This window comes from Rhineura floridana, chromosome 5 (assembly GCF_030035675.1).
Source record: "Rhineura floridana isolate rRhiFlo1 chromosome 5, rRhiFlo1.hap2, whole genome shotgun sequence".
NCBI lineage: Eukaryota > Metazoa > Chordata > Lepidosauria > Squamata > Rhineuridae > Rhineura > Rhineura floridana.
The window spans coordinates 75,191,840-75,208,851 of record NC_084484.1 but is presented as its reverse complement, the minus strand read 5'-3'; the positions used below and the strand labels follow the sequence as shown (position 1 = coordinate 75,208,851).

The window sequence follows — 17,012 nt, the reverse complement described above, 5'->3', positions numbered from 1 at the left end:
CTGGTGTTGCCAGGTTTATTGGGCCCACTCCCACTTCTGCAAACTAAGGATGCCACCCAAGAAGGGGCAAGGTGGGCCGAAGGGAAAAGGCAAGGCCCTGAGAGGAAAGGGGGGGCGCCCGCCCCCGGCGGCTTTGGAGGACAATGGGCCACCATGGGCAGCCATTCTGGCTAGGCTGGAAGCACTGGAGCGCAGCCCACAGCAACCTGAGATGCCACAGCGTGGCTCAGGCCAGCCCAATGCACCGCACGGTGGCTTACGCCAGCCTAACGTGCCCCAGAGTGGCTTGCAGCCCGAGGCCCCCCGGGCACAATCTAGGCCTGCAAGGGCAAATGAGCCACCAGCTAAGTCAGCCCATGCGAAAACACAGTGCACCGGGAATGGGGCTAACAACACTGCTATTGACGCCATCCTAGCTCGGCTGGACACGCTGGAGGCTGGGCCCAGCAGGGCTGACGTGAGGACAACTGGTGCAGCGTCGGGGACAGCTCCCACCTCTCAGACCTCCAGAGGGTCCACATCAGATGGCACACTGGGTGAGTCCCCTCTCTGTGTACAACCACAGGGTCAACCGCAGTGGAACTGGCCCCCATGGGGTTTCCATACTGGCCCTTTTCTCCGCCAGCTATGACGGAGGGCTATGGGCAATCAGGGCGTCCCGCAGGGATGGGAGATAGGACACCTCGGCAGCAGTTGGGGGAGGCCTGTGGGCAGGTGTGGCAGTCACCGGTGGGGGCGCTGGCAGGTAAGGGGGTCCTCTCACCCGTGGCCCCTCTAGCACAGAATGATGACCCACTAGGCTCAGTGGGGGATGATGCTTTTGGGGAGACATCTGCCCCTCTAGGCTTCCACCTCCTGCCTGCCACCAAGGAAAAAATATGGAAAGGGGAGTATGTGGATCTGTTCTCCCTGTTATATAGGGAGCCAGCCAAGAGGGACAAGGACAAAGGGGAGGAGACGGAGACGGATAAAGCCAGGCGGCGACGTATAGAGCACACTTGGCCTAACTGGCTCCCAGCATTCCTAACTTACATGGGAGTGGTGATGCAGAAGCATCCGCAGAAGGGCTCAGTACTTGTTAAATACCTCGACATTATATATCGGGGTTACTCTGAGTTCCAAGGGACGGCATGGCTCGCCTATGATCAGGCGTTCCGCATGAGGGCTGCCTTTGATACTTCACTCCCCTGGGACAGAAAGGAGCCAGACCTGTGGCTTCAGTTTATGTCCCACTCCAAGCCTGTAGCTGGGGACAGGATGGACAGTGGACACCTCTTAGCTAGGCAGTCAGCCGCAGCTCCTTCCCGCGGGCCTGCGGGGCAGGGGGTTCAACCCCGCCTGCTTTGTTGGGAGTTTAGCTCCCGAGGCCACTGTGGTCGGAGCTCTTGCAGATTCCGGCATGAGTGTGCGATATGTGGAGGGCCCCACACCTGCACAGGCTGCCCCAGGGGCTGCCCCTTTAGGGGCAGGGACCCCGCTGGCTCTAGGAAGCCGGGGGCTCCTGGGACAGCTCAAGGAAAAGGGCCCCAGCCCAGTTAAGCTTACGAAGCTCCAGGATTTACTTAGTCATTACCCACTCGTCCCAGATGCACAGTTTCTGCTGGAAGGCTTCACTACGGGGTTTAGGATTCCCTACTTGGGCCCCAGGCGGGCCTTTATGTCCCGCAATCTCAAATCAGTGTTGGGCATGGAATCAGTCGTGCAAAACAAAATAGACAAGGAGGTTAAGGCTGGCAGAGTATTGGGCCCCTTCGCAGTGCCACCCGTGCCCTCCCTTAGAGCTTCTCCACTGGGCCTCATTCCCAAAAAGGTGCCAGGCGAATTTCGCCTCATACACCACCTATCTTTCCCTCGGGGCGAGTCTGTCAACGACTTCATCCCGCCGGAACTATGTTCTGTCCACTACACATCATTCGACTCAGCGGTGCAGATGGTTAAGAATTGCGGGACTGGGGCCCTCATGGGGAAATGTGACATCAAGTCAGCTTTCCGTCTCCTCCCGGTTCACCCACGGGACTTTGAACTGCTGGGCTTTATGTTCGCTGGCAGATATTACATGGATAGGGCATTACCCATGGGGTGCTCGATTTCATGTTCGGTGTTTGAGCGCTTCAGTTCGTTCCTGGAGTGGGCAGTCAGGGGTAGGGCAGGCCTGCAATCTGTGGTGCACTATCTGGATGACTACCTGTTTGCCGGCCCTGCCAACGCCGGCACCTGTAAGGCCTTTATGGCCCATTTCGCAGGGCTGGCGGAGGAACTCGGGGTCCCCCTCGCAGCTGAGAAAACCGAGGGACCATCCACAAGTCTCACCTTTCTGGGCATCGAGATCGACACCATAGCCCAGTGCTGTGGGCTCCCTCAGGACAAGCTGGTGGCCCTTAGGGGGAAAATCACGGAGGTCATCCAATCCAGGAAGGTGATGCTGGCCACCCTGCAGGAGCTGGCTGGTCACATGAACTTTGCGTGTAGGGTGGTGGCACCCGGGCGTGCATTTATGCAACGCATGTACGACACCATGGCTGGTCTATCGCACCCACACCACCACACACGGGTCACAGCCACTCTTAGGGCCGACCTGGCAGTGTGGTCCACCTTCCTACGGGAATTCAATGGGATATCCCTATGGAGGAGGGAGCGCCTGCTGGAAGCCGAGCTGCAGGTGCACTCAGACGCCTCAGGTTCCTGTGGTTTTGGGGTTATTTTTAACGACGCATGGTGCCAGGGTAGCTGGCCACAAGAATGGGCGCAGGCCGGGTTAACCCGGAACCTTACGTTCCTGGAGTTCTTTCCCATTGTGGTGGCCGTGCCCCTTTGGCACGAGAACTTGTGTAACTCCACAGTCCACTTTTGGTGCGACAACCTCCCCACAGTACAGGTTATCAACACCTTGTCTTCAAAGAACTCCAATGTCATGAGCCTGGTGCAAGCATTTGTGCTTCAATGTTTGCGCTATAATATCCTGTTCCTGGCACGCCACGTACCAGGTATTGATAACAATATTGCCGATGCTCTATCACGGAACCAGATGGAGAGGTTCCGCCAGCTGGCACCGTGGGCAAGGGCTCAACCGGAGGTGGTTCCCCCAGCGCTATGGCAGATTGGAGGAAGAAAGCGGAGAGGGCCATAAACCTGTCCGTGGCACCCAGCACCATGTCCAGCTACCGGGGAGCAGGTAGGGAGCTGTCACATTTCAGGGAGTCCAGAGGCTATGCACAGGAGTGGCCCATACCTGTGGAGCATCTTATGGCGTTCTGCGTGAAGGAAAAGGGGAGGGGCCTCTCAGTTAGGACTATCAGAGGTAAGCTCTCAGGGCTTTCTTTCCTGGCAAAGGCCCAGGGCTTCCAGAACCACACGGGCGACTTCAGGGTCTGCCGCATGATGGAGGGCTGGTCCCGTGGGTGCCCAAGCACCCCTGATGCCCGCCTTCCCATCTCCCCAGAACTGCTGTTTGGCTTGCAGGGGCAGTGGAGGGATTTATGTTCTTCCCCTTTCGAAGAACGGCTATTTCACACAGCCGCCCTCACCCTGTTTTTTGGGGCCTTTAGAATTGGGGAGGTGGTGGCGGGATCAAAGGCAGATGGCTCCTATCGGGCCCTTATGGTCTCGGACCTCAGCTGGGAGGCAGAGCGTGCCCTCCTGTGACTTAGACGTTCCAAGACGGACCAACATGGAAAGGGACGGCTGATAGCGTTAGCCCCTTGCCAGCAAAAGGAGATCTGCCCCATCACAGCCCTGCGGCGCTTTACAGCGGTTCGGGGGCCGCACCCGGGGTATCTATTCACACACAAGGACACTCACCCCCTCACCAAGTACCAGTTCTGGACGGTGGCCAAGGCCGTGCTGCACAACTTGGGCGTTGACCCTCGAAAGTTTGGGACACACTCCTTCAGGATAGGTGCGGCCTCCACTGCTGCCCACCTAGGCTTCCCAAAGGATAGGCTACAGGAAATGGGCAGGTGGCGTTCGAATGCGTATGAAACTTATATTAGACCACTGGTGGAGTCGCAGAAGGCCGGCTCCTAATTATTACTCTGCCTCCTGACATTCATTGTTATTATTTTTGACAGGCCGCTGGAAAGGAATGGAGCAGGCACGCATCCTACTCTGCGGCCACAGCATGGTTTTCTGGGCAGGCCGCAGAGCAGCGAAGTCACGTTTTGGCATGCAGCTGGGGCTCAGTCAATGGGCCTTGGTGCACTGGCTCGGCCGCCGTGGGATGCGTTGGGATGGGCTCCTTCCTGCATTGTTCCAGCCGGCAGTGGAGCGGGCGGTCCCCCAGTTTCTGGTTATCCACCTGGGAGGTAATGACTTGGGCCTGTTGAAGGGCAAGGCACTGATTGAGCAAGCCTGTAGTGACCTCCGGGCCATTGCACGTCGCTGGCTGGGGGTGCACTTGGTGTGGTCGGACATCCTGCCGCACAGGAGCTGGAGGTGCACGGGTGATCCGCGGGGGATGGACAGAGCCTGCAAGAAGGTGAACAGGTAAATTCAGAGGGCACTTATGGACGCTGGGGGTTCAGTCATTCACCATCCAGAAATTAGACATGACAGGGTCGAGTTGTTTCGGCCAGACGGTGTGCATCTGACAGACACGGGGAATGATGTCTTCTTAATGGACCTGCAGGGGGGCCTACGTGAAATTTTTATGCGGTGTGGGGTGAAGGGGGACTAAGCAGAGGCTTGTCCCCCTTCTGTGGCAAAGAAGTGCGGGAAAAGGGTTAAAAGGGAAAGGCAGCTAGGTGCCACCTTTAGGCACCTTTGGGGGTGATAGGCGGTCCGGAGGCCTGCAGCTCAGGGCTATATGGCCCGGGGGCAGAATACGTGCCGCCTTTGGGGCCAACGTGCCTCATCCGCTCAGGATTTCAGGGCCCCAGGGGGCGGTGACGTGGGTTGGACCCCCTACACATCCTCGGGGTGTTGCCTGAGCTGGGGGTCTGGCACAGGGCAGCCCCTGGCTCAGACAAGGTCTGGTCGCCCTATAGCTGCAAGCAGGCTTTGCCTGGCTCAGCAGGATTCTCCCGCACTTTATTTACCCCCTGCCGGTCCATTATGCTGATTGTATTCTGTTTAATAAAGTGGCCCATGATTCAACCCAATAAACGGTGTCTATGCTTTATTTCGGCAGTAGGCCGCAAGGCTTTTAATGTGTATCATCAGCTTGCTACTGCTATCTATCTAAAAAGCTGATGCCACAACAGCGTAAAAAATCCATGAGAATGTTTTGGACATCAATTCCAGGGTCATTAGGCAGAAGGCAGGGAAGGTATGAGAAAAAACTCGGCTTCTTCAAGCACCTCATGTTTCCCCTCTCTGCCAGCTCTATTCCTTGTCTCAGAATAAGGACAGAAGACTAGCAGTGTCACCTGGTTGCTAAGCAATGGCCTTGCTTCCTTTCCTTCCAGTAAAAACCGCTAGCCATCTCCAGCAGATAGGCCTCTTGGGAGAAATGTTAGGCCTCAAGAAAGCTTGTGGGATCTTACCTATTCATACTGGATCCCTAAAGACTTCCTTTCAGCTTGCTGGAAGAAATGAAACTGGTACAGCAGTGAAGTGGCAGAGAGAGGGAGGGAACAGGAAGGAGATTGCTCCAAGTGCTAAGAGTCATATCCTTCCTGTTTACTTCCTCTTCCTCTTCCCTGCTTCTCTAAGGTCATTTCTGATAGCAAGCTGAAAGGAAGTGTCTGGGGATCTAGTATGACTAGGTAAGATCCCATGAGTTTTCTTAAGGTCTAGAGACTCTAGAGTTTCTCTGAAGGGAGCTATCTGCTGGCCACAATTTTGCCCCATTCAAAAAGTGAGCCCGCAGCAGGCATCAGGCCTAACTAGTCCAGCAGTCTGTATTTAGCCTTGGCCTTGCTGTTTCAAAATGGGATTGTTTCCAAACAACCCATCCACCTCTGTTGGTTTGTTATGTAACATCAACATGGAAGGAAGTTTCTTTCTAATTATGAGCAATTCAGTCATTTGTTTAAGATCCATAGCAAAGGTACTTTTGACAAGAACCAAGTAATAGGCTGAATCTGTTTCCTAAGAGCCTATCTACTAATGAGTAACCACCCCAAACTTATGCCTTGGGACGGAAAGAGCTGTTAATTTTGGTTCTCTCAGTTTCTCATTTTTCCAGCCTTAAATTTGGTTCTGTAGCAATTTGCAATTTTAAAAAAAAAATCCTCATGAAATTCTTCAGCATTTAGTGCAAATTTCTCCTACTAAACACACTTTTGTATGCAGTTTTGACTAATGTACACATTTTTGCAAGCAATTTCTCATAATTCATGTTTGTATGTTATTTTCACAAATATATTTGTTTTTATGCACACTTTCCCATAATGTTTGCATTTTTAAAAACATTATTTGGAGAACTGCATTGCAAAATTTTGATAAATGCAAATTTTTAAAGATGACTGTGTTTCAGAGCTCATATTATTGTGGAAATTGCAGATTTCATGCATTCAGCTTTAAATGTGAACCAAATCAAATTTCCCCTCCATCCCTACCTGTCCCAGGAGTTGTCTAAATGACAGTGTTCCACTTAAGCTCATGACAACAATTATCTGTAGAGGGGGAGACGCCAGCATGCATACCACCCTTGGATACACATTTAAAGCCAGAAGAGGTGAAGAAGCAGAATGGGGGTAGGAGCAGGTTTACGTATTAGTGGCTAGATCACACCCCAGGACAATATGTCCCTTGGGATCCTTGCAATATAGAGCGCTCTCTCCACATACATTCCACTCATCCTATAATAGTCCTCTTCACATGTTCTATGCAAGTACACTGAACACAAGCGGAAGGAGCTGTAGGATCACAGTAGCAAGGCCTCCCCTGACACACATGCGATCAGTTGAAGGTCATGATTGACACTGCAAAAATCAAGGTTCCCAATTATGTGGACAGCGCTTGTACTCATGTTTTGTGTGCATGTACAGTTTGTACACAGGATCATTTCTGACCTTCAACTGAACATCTGTAGGTTGGGGATAGGATTTGGCTGCCACAGTGTGTGTATTCATTTGTGTACATACTGAACATGGTATGAGCGCTAAAGATTGGAATTTACTAGTACAAGTGGGACCTGCAACAAAATGTTGTAATTTGGTATGTTCCTTCTCAATGTTCCAGTTAGTCAGCCATGCCATGCCCAGGATACCCCATTCCTTCTCCCACCCATTGTTCTATCTTCCCCAACAGTTGGGTCAGCATTCTGTGACTACTGAGCATGTTCATTAGGGGGTCTTTGGAGACCTGCCTTTTCAGGCCCTCCCCCAACATGGTTTCTTTCTCCTACAAACTTGAGGGTTCCACAAAGCTACTAATAGTTTCCTCTTGTGCATGCAGAACGGTAGTCCATTTTGGATACATAAGTGATGGCAGTTATATCTCAACATCAGAAATAGAGGGAATGATGATTAAAAAAACAAAACCAGTAGTGTGGGAAATTTCAATTGACTCTGATTTGCCATTATTTTTATAGTATAGTGAAAAACATGCATTGTTGAAAAGACTGGATAATGGGCATAGTGAAAGCAGACATAATGCTACTGTTCATACATTGCCCTGCCAGTTCTCATCATTCATTTCTGATATATAACTCCTGCTGCTGCTTTAGTTCTCTGTCAGTTATGTGAAATTAAGTCAGTAACCAGACTGTCAGACGCATCCATGTATTATACAGCCACAAGAGTGGCTGTAGACTATAGTCAGCATGGATTTTTCGCATTCCACAATGTTAAATTGAAAATACCCCATGCCATTCTGATGCTTCCCATAAACTCATTTCAAAACAAAGCCTTACAAAACTTATAGTCCTGAACTCAGAAATGCTTGCTTAACAACCCTCTAAATGTTCATGGTGATACACAAAACAAAGAGAATTGAGAGTTCAAAGTGTAAAAAGAGAGAGAGAAAAACCAGACCCTTTTTGGACTTTTTTCTGTCAGAGTTCTCATAATCTGTTGAAATTAATTAAATATCAGCCATGCTCACAGAGTATCTATAATCCTATTGCTGACCTTGCCCCATACTCTGACCTTCATCTTCTGCAGTTACAAGTTAAAAAAAATGCCTGACTGATTTTTAATTAATTTAAGAATTTTTGGCTGGAACTCAATGATAACTTGGATAACTTTTGACAAATTGGCTTCCCCCAAAGAATCCTGGGAAGTGTAGTTTGTGAAGGGTACTAAGAGGAGACTCCTATTCCCCTGACAAAGCTCTAGTGGCCAGAGTGGCGTCTCCTAGCAACTCTCAGCTCTCCCTTCCTCTTGGTCAGTTTCATCTATCCTAAGCATGGTTGCATGGGAGTAAATCCCACTGAACTCAATAAGCATGCAAATGATCAAACCTCCCCTTTTCCTCCTCCCCTTCTCCTCCCACCTGCTCCCCTCCCCCTTGTCCCCTCTGCCTTTCCTCCTCCCCTCCCTCCTCCTTCCCTACCCCTGCCCTTCTTCTTCCTTCCCTCCTCCTACCACCAGTGGTCAGTTACACCCAACCTAAACATGATTGCAGGGAAGTAAATCCCACTGAATTCAATAAACATGCAAATGATCAATCTGTTCTCAGCAAACTTGCGCAGGATCCCATTTCTTACCTCCCAGATTAAAAAGCAGAGAAATTCCCTAATAGGCAAAAAAAATCTTGTGGTTTAAAAATGTACCTATAGCCCACAGATATTTCTATCAAACTTTAAAAAGCATGGAAATTGGGCAGTTATGTGCTCAGAGGCACATGTTACCAAATTCTTCCAAGCTACACAGGAAGTAGATTGGACTGTGAAAGACCAACCCAAACTATGTTTGTACTGTGACAAATTTGTAGGGCAGTACAATATCTCAGAGAGGAGGTCAGGTCTCCTGCTCCCCTAGTGCATTCACTATAGCTGCCCAATTTCCCTGCTTTTAAAAGTTTGATAGAAATATCGGTTGGCTATAGGTACGTTCTTAAACTGCAAAGTTTTTTGCCTATTAGTGAATTAATCCTAGTCCGGCCAATTTTTCTTCTGCAAAAAGGAATCTTCCTTGTTTATCTGTAAAGCTTCTTGTAGGTTCAAAATCTAAATCATCCGTAATCAATAGTGCTACTCCTCTTGCCTTATTTGACCCCTTTGCTCAGAATTAATGCTTCCATATTTTGTTGTTTAAAAGACCATCAGTTAATTTTGCACCATGGGTTTCCTGCAACATTAAGATCTTGGATTGCAGGTTTTTAACCAGTTTGTACAGCCCATTTCTCTTTATTGCGGAACCCATCTCCTTTACGTTTAATGTAATGATCTTCAGTTCAGCTTTTATATTCATTTGAGCACATTACCAACTCAGACTGTTTATAGGCTCCTTTTTTAGTTAAAATGGGTGGTCGTCTTTTCCCCTTCCCATCCCCTTTTCCCCTTGTTCCAGAACTTCCCTCCCCCCTTTCTCAGTTAACCCCGCCAATATACCCCACCTTTTGAGCCTTGACTACACCACAGATGCGAGTGGTGGTGGTGAGCATTAAAGCTAATAATAAACCAATTAACATCAATGTTACTCTTCCCCCAAAACATGCTTCACGTTCCGCTTGTTCCATTAGCTTAAGAAAAAGAATATATATATATATAAATTAAATTAAATCAAATCCCCCCTTCCCCCCTTACACTGTAAAAATTATATAAACAGAAATAAACTGCTCAAATACTGTTCTATTCCTTCATAGAATAGCCACGTAGCTCAGTACCTCTCATTGCCTTTTCTATTTTTTCCCATATGTGCTGCAATGCCTAAACAAAATTAGTTACCCTGGCTTAATATGTACAGTATATAATTTTTATCTCCTGCAATTTGGCAAATTGCGCAGAGAGTGTTGCAGGGGATAGCTGCCATCATAATTGTTCCTTTCTTCTTTATCCTGTCATGTTTTTTGAGGTCTTTTCCTTCTCACTGTCTTCCATTCATCTTTATCATCATCAGATTCCAGGATATATTCCTCATTGGTTTCACCACCATCCACCCCAGGGCCTTTCTTCTCTGGGGGATCCAAATGTAGAATTTTCAAAATATTTCTTCTTTTATTGTTGTCGCTGAATGTGTTGCTCCCTTGTATGGGATTTACAATATAATGCAAACACATATAAAACATATATGGAAATGGACTGCCTTCAAGTCGATTCCAACTTATGGCGAGCCTATGAATAGAGTTTTCATGGTAAGCTGTATTCAGAGGTGATTTATCATTGCCTTCCTCTGCGGCTGAGAGGCAGTGACTGGCCCAAGGTCAGCCAGTGAGCTTCATGGCTATGCGGGGATTCAAACCCTGGTCTCCCAGGTCATAGTCCAACACACTAACCACTACACACCAGCTCTATAAAAACAGTTAAAACACTTACATATATACAAACACATTTTTACAACACACACAATGTATGCACACACATACACACACACACACTCCAACAACAACATATACATTAAATAATTTCAAATCCAGCACAGATACCAGCTGGGGCAAGGGCCTCATTTAGATGTCTTGTTGAAAGGCATTAGAAGAGGTGTCTGTGAGATATGCAGTGGAAGAGAGTTCCAAAGGGTAGGTGCTGCTATACTAAAGGCCAGATTACAACATCATGCAGAACAAACCTGATAGGATGGTATCTGCAGGATGCCTTCTCCTGCAGAACACAGTGATTGGTTGGTTATATAGGAATGAGTGACATAATCTTTTAGGTATCCTGGTCCCAAACTGCAAGGGATTGTGAAAGACAAATATATGTAGTTCAGTTAAAAAAAAAATAGAAGAGAGCATCTTGATGCATTCCAGTCTCTGCACTCTTCCAGAGACCAGTGCTGAGTCCGTGATGAGATGCCACTCTTCTCCTTTTTTGCGTTCTCAGCCAGCCCTAGGCCAAGGTCATGAGTGGGTGTTGCTTCTCTGTTTTTGTTTAATTCTACTTGGGGAGTTGCCAGCCATTTCTCCTTGAAGGGCCACTAAGTTAATAAAGTTGCTAAATGCTAATCGTTTCTATTCAGTTAAAAATATGCACAAAACTGAATGTAATGTTAATTATCTAAATAGAAATGGATGGGCATGGCAGATGGATGAATGAAACTGTTATTTTAATTGGTGTGTTGGTTTTAATGGTGTTTTGCTTTGTTTTCCCTTATCCTGCATTGTGTTGAGTTCATTTAGGGTCAAAATATTAAAATGCAGTTTCATAAAGAAGCCTGCCTAACACTGTGCTTTTCATGCCATAGGAAGTATAAAGGACTAGTTGAAAACACAGCTCTCTGAACATGTGGTTTCAATATTCTCATGGTATGTGGCAATCACTTCTGTGCGAAAAGGATTCAGTTTGCCATTTCTGCATGTAATCACACTCTTTTTAAATGTCTGATGTTGTGTTTGAAAACAAATTAATTTGTGTCTTCTGATAAAAGCAAACGGCACTAAACTCCCCCCTTTTCTCTCTGTTTCTCTCTGTTATAAATCCCCTGAAGGCAGAGTTTGCTGAGGTAGTTAAACTGGCTCTTTCTGACTTGTTTTTTTGGCAACTGAGAAGTTCCTTTCTTTATAAAAACAGAAGGCAGACTTGCTGATTGGACATGGTTCTGGAAAGGATATGACATCAGCCACATCCCTCACTTTGTTCTCTGTGCCCGAAATCTTTGTGTACTTTTTAGCCCAGTCAATGAAGAGGTGTTCTGTTAAACTGGATTGCCCAGGTATTTGGGTTCCTATAAATCTGAGGCTGGCACGTAAGTCCCAGTCTTCTGCAGAATGTTCTTCCCTTGCACACATTCTGCTTAATAAATGACTCATAGAACTTGGGATATTTTTTTAACAGGCAAGATGGAATTTGAACTCTCATGATCTCAGCTGTGAAGTGAAATAACAGTAGTCAGACTGTCCAGTGTTGCAATGGATGTAAAAGGAGCAAAAGCAAATGCCAGCATATCCCAGGGATCAGAAAGCCAGTCTCATCCAACATACCTACCAAATCCATTGATGGGAGGTAAGTAATAATGCTGTATTTACAAAAGGAAGGGAAGAGGCTGTTTCAAGGTGGTGGTGGAAGGACCATAGCTACACAATGTCAGTTAACAGGATATATTTATGTACCTAGAACACTTATATGCCATCCTTTATACATCCCAGGTTCATTTACAGTGCAAATTAAAAATAGTAAAATGCAGCAACAAAGAACAAAATAAAAAGCAAATACAAAAAGCACCAAACACTTAAAACTTATAACAGAGTGACCTACATAATAAAACTGACAGTGGTTAATAAGCATATAAAATGTAGTTTAAAATCCTGGGTGAATAGAAGAGTTACGGTGTTATCAGTCATGATATGTTTTGAATCATTCCCATCAGATGTGAGCAAGTATATAGATAGTTGGCATAGCTGTTGAAACTGCTTTCTTCAAGGCTTTTTCCCCCCAAGAATTGTTTTTGATAGAACGGTTAGCATATATAATAAACATTTTTTGAAACTAGATGAATGAGTATTTTGTTTTAATTGTTGATTTTAAAAATGGGATGAAAAATATAGTTTGTGCGTTTTATGAGCTGAATGAGTATTCATGCTTAAAAGTATGCAAATGGAAGATGCATATGGACATTTACATTATAAGCATTCCTGTTTCACTGTATCAATTTTCTTTTAAAAAGAGACATTACAGTATTGTAACGGTCAGGAGCGGCTGGCATGGTGGGACAGTGCTGTGCCTCTGCCCTCCTGACAGCAGTGTTGCTGTCGTTTACTGGGATGATGTGGGGTTAGGGTGGTGGTGAGGTTGGGATTGCACAGGCACACTGGAGGGAGTGCTGGGTTGGCTTCACAGGTGTGCCTGGGGTCCTGACCTCCTCCCACTAATGCACACATAAAGCCTTGACCTTGCCCCCCCCCCCAATCTTGGTAAGTAGAAGCGACACTATGTTCACATGGCTCTCAGTGGCAGTCAAATTAATTTCAATGGAGGAAGCAGTTGTGCATTCACATTCCTCTACTCCTACAAAATGGCTTCCTATGAACACAAGAACTTAGCGTATGCACTGGAGAACATGTGAGGCTCTAGCCTCTGGCTAGAAAGATTGGTTTGTATAATTGTGACACAGCACTTGATGAAGCAGGCTATTGGTTAATCTCCAAAGTGCATTTTTTTCTTTTAATTCAACTGCTGTTATATTGTCTGCTCCCTGAGATGTCACTTCAGTGTAATTTTTATTTACTTTGTACCATGCATGTTCTCCAAGAAGCTCAGTTGCATTTTTTAAACTTCAGAATAACCATATGAGGTAGATTAGGAGGAGAGACACAGGATGCCTTGCCAAAGGCTAGCCAAGGAATATCATGGCTAAGGGCGGCTCTGTACATTACAGCTGGTGCAGGAAACACTGGTGTTACATTAGCGTTTCCCACAGCAAATATGTAAGTTGTGGCTCTGCTTTAAACAACCACATACATGTATATGGGAAACAAGGGTTCCAGGATCCACATAGACAATGGGTTATAGCTGTCTTTGTGATATCTACAGTGCATGTAGTTCTTGCAAAAAATTCTAGCACAGTGTTTTCCAAACCTTTTCCCCCATGAACCACTTGAAAATTGCTGATGGTCTTGGTGGACCATTTAAGGATTTTTTTCCTGTTGTAGCAATTGTAGTGACTGTGCTAGATGCTGTATAATTTTTAATTGTATTTTATTGTTTTTTATTTCTAATGTTGTATTTCAGTCTGCATTCCATAGAATTCAAATAATAATACAATAATAATGCAGATGATGCAAAATTGGGGGGCATAGCTAATACCGTGGAAGACAGAAAGAAAATTCAAAGGTACCTTGGTAGGCTGGAGCATTGGGCTGAAAACAACAGAATGAAATTCAACAGGGATAAATGCAAAGTTCTACACTTAGGAAAAAGAAACCAAATGCACAGTTATAAGATGGGGGATACTTGGCTCAGAGGTAGGTAGAGAGTGGATGTCATTCAATGAAACAGTTGAATGGAGGGAGGTGCCCAGAATGACGAAAAAGCTTGAGTAAAAAGTCACAGTTTTATTCCATTTATGTAAATTAAAATTGTATAAAAAAAGCCCAACGCGTAAAATGGAATTAAACTGACTTTTTACTCAAGCTTTTTTGTCATTCTGGGCACCTCCCTCCATTCAACGGATACTTGGCTCAGCCATACAACATGTGAGAAGGATCTTGGAATTATCATTGATCACAAGCTGAATATGAGTCAACAGTGTGATGTAGCTGCAAAAAAGGCAAATGCTGTATTAGGCTGCATTAACAGAAGTATAGTTTCCAAATCGCATGAAGTATTAGTTCCCCTCTATTCAGCACTGTAGGCCTCATCTTCAATACTGCATCCAGTTCTGGTCCCTGCACTTCAAGAAGGATGCAGACAAACTGGAACAGGTTCAGAGGAGGGCAACAAAGATTGGCTGCCTATATGTTTCCGGGCCCGGTTCAAGGTGCTGGTTTTAACCTATAAAGCCTTATACGGCGCGGGACCACAATACCTGATGGAACGCCTCTCCCGATATGAACCTACCCGTACGCTACACTCAGCATCGAAGACCCTCCTCTGGGTGCCTACTCAGAGGAAGGCTCGGAGGGTGGTGACAAGAAAGAGGGCCTTCTCAGAGGCGGCCCCCAAATTATGGAATAGTCTTCCTGATGAGGTACGCCTGGCGCCAACATTACTATCTTTTCGGCGCCAGGTTAAAACTTTTCTCTTTTCCCAGGCATTTTAGTATGTGTAAAAATGTTTATGTTTTTAAATTTTAGATTTTAAGCTTTTAAAGACTGTTTTAAATATGTGTTTCATTGTATTTTATTGTATTTTATGTTGATTGTTGTGAACCACCCAGGGAGCTTCGGCTATGGACGGCATATAAATTTAATAAAATGAAATGAAATGAAATGATCAGGGGACTAGAAACCAAACCCTATGAGGAGAGACTGAAAGAACTGGGCATGTTTTCCCTGGAGAAGAGAAGACTGAGGGGAGATATGATAGCACTCTTCAAGTACATGAAAGGTTGTCAGATAGAGGAGGGCCGGGATCTCTTCTCAATCATCCCAGAGTGCAGAACATGGAATGATGGGCTCAAGTTGGAGGAAGCCAGATTTCGACTGGACATCAGGACTTCCTAACTGTTAGAGCCATACGACAATGGAACCAATTACCTAGAGAGGTAGTGGGCTCTCCGACACTGGAGGCATTCAAGAGGCAGCTGGACAGCCATCTGTTGGGAATGCTTTGATTTGGATTCCTGCATTGAGCAGGGGGTTGGACTTGATGGCCTTATAGGCCCCTTCCAACTCTATGATTCTATAAAATACAATATAAGAAATAAAAGAAGCAATAGAAGATAATTGAAAATCAAAATGAATATTTCATGCAGACATGCCACAGAATACCAGAATGAAGCTCATGGACCACTGGTGGTCCACGGACCACCATTCAGGAACTCCTCCTCTAGTATAATTTGTGTGTTTTCCTGGAGCAAATGTAATAGGGAGCTGGATCTGAACCTGGCTCTCTTACATCTGAACCCAAATGCTTTAGCCACTGCATCACGTTGCCTGTTATGTGGACTGAGGACTGATTTACAAATTAAGGTAGCGGACATGGTTTCCACAATTGCACCGGAGATCCTTGAGGGGAAGCATAAAACTGCAAAGGAAACTTGTGCCTCCACACAACTAAGGGTCACGTGCTGGGAATCCATGAATGGCCTCGGCTGCCTGGTGTATGTCCATTGAGCTTTGGAAACATGTATCTTCCCTTCATTTTGTTTATTTATTATTTGATTTATATCCCACCCTTCCTCCCATGCTTTATGTGTTCCTCACAGCAGTGGAACTGCAGCAAAGTTGGCTGCCATCAGAAAGTATGATTTGGCCCTGAAATGTGATATACAGTAGGGCCACTCCATACTGGTGGTTTTGGTTTTGGTTTTTGCATTTGCACTATGTCATTGACACAATAATAGTGCATTAGTGGTTGATTTATACTGGGCCATCCACGCATCATTCCGCTTTATTCGTTGTCCTGCAATGCTTCCCCAATGTTATTATATTATTGTCATCTAGAAGCATTCTTGCACTATAGCACAACAAAAGTGGGACAAACAAACCGTGGAACATTTGTGGTATAAAAAGTTACAGGATTTCAGCAGGAAGTTATGGGACATGCACCGATTGGAAATGAAGCAGTATGACTGGCTCAAAAGTTTTGCAGGCACAAACAGTATTGAAAGCAGGGTCATGTATAACCGCCCGGTACCACCATGAGCACAAATCATTATGAATGCACAATAAAAATGATGTATGGAGGGGCCGTAATTTTAGTTCTTGATCTCAGAGGGAGTGAAACATGCACACACATATTGTATACTCCTCCTTGTTTCTAAAATTTCTAACAGGGCCAGTTCTAGGTTTGAGAGGGCCATGGACAAAGTGAACTCTGACAGCCCCTTCCCTCGGTTGGTGGGCTTCAGAAATCTTTTCTTTTCAGACATCAGAAGAGAGCTCTAAAACATACATTTCTAGCAGAAATGTGTTCAACTAATCAAGCACTAATGGAAATTAATAAAAAGCAAGCATGGATCTGTATAAAGTCATTTAGCGTTTCAGAAAATGAAGGATCAAGGAAAGGCTGCACTAAAGATAATATTTCTTTGAATAGGAGTATATCCCAAAGCACATTTCTCTTTGACAGGTATATTTTTGCAAAAGAATTGCCCCAAAGCATTCATCAGTGTCATACTATCAGCAATGCCTCAAACTTCTAACATAGAGTTATACCGAGTCAATAAATTAGAGCCAATATATTCATTTCACATATTTGATAAACAAATTTGGGGGAAAATATACACTACAGCCCTCCTAAACTGTGCCATATCAAAATGCAGGTGGAGAATTCAAAGTGTAAATGGTTCCCTCTCTATGTAAAAAAAAAAGGCCGTTTTTGTTCATGAAAAACGCATGTCAGAGAGAAGCTTTCTCTCTGTCATATTAGC

At 45.7% G+C, this 17,012-nt stretch overlaps 2 protein-coding genes across 4 annotated transcripts in view; both read left to right on the top strand.

Moving 5' to 3' along the window:
* On the top strand, nucleotides 1-5,340 carry LOC133386070 (uncharacterized). Its single transcript, XM_061629696.1, has 3 exons — nucleotides 1-536; nucleotides 4,068-4,301; nucleotides 5,336-5,340. Exons 1-3 carry the CDS (start codon nucleotides 50-52, stop codon nucleotides 5,338-5,340), a joined length of 726 nt encoding a protein of 241 aa, XP_061485680.1. The 5' UTR covers nucleotides 1-49.
* A 280-nt stretch (nucleotides 5,341-5,620) lies between these two features.
* The window catches only part of ASB9 (ankyrin repeat and SOCS box containing 9), a 30,847-nt gene continuing 19,455 nt past the window's right edge, over nucleotides 5,621-17,012 (top strand). Inside the window, exons 1-2 of one of the 3 annotated variants that reach the window (XM_061627168.1) lie at nucleotides 5,621-5,702; nucleotides 11,816-11,983. In XM_061627168.1, the coding sequence (XP_061483152.1) occupies nucleotides 11,890-11,983 (94 nt within the window). In that variant the 5' untranslated portion in view covers nucleotides 5,621-5,702; nucleotides 11,816-11,889. Of the gene's footprint in view, nucleotides 5,703-11,589; nucleotides 11,727-11,815; nucleotides 11,984-17,012 lie in introns of those variants that run through there. The other 2 variants (XM_061627167.1, XM_061627166.1) reach the window with 2 other exon arrangements.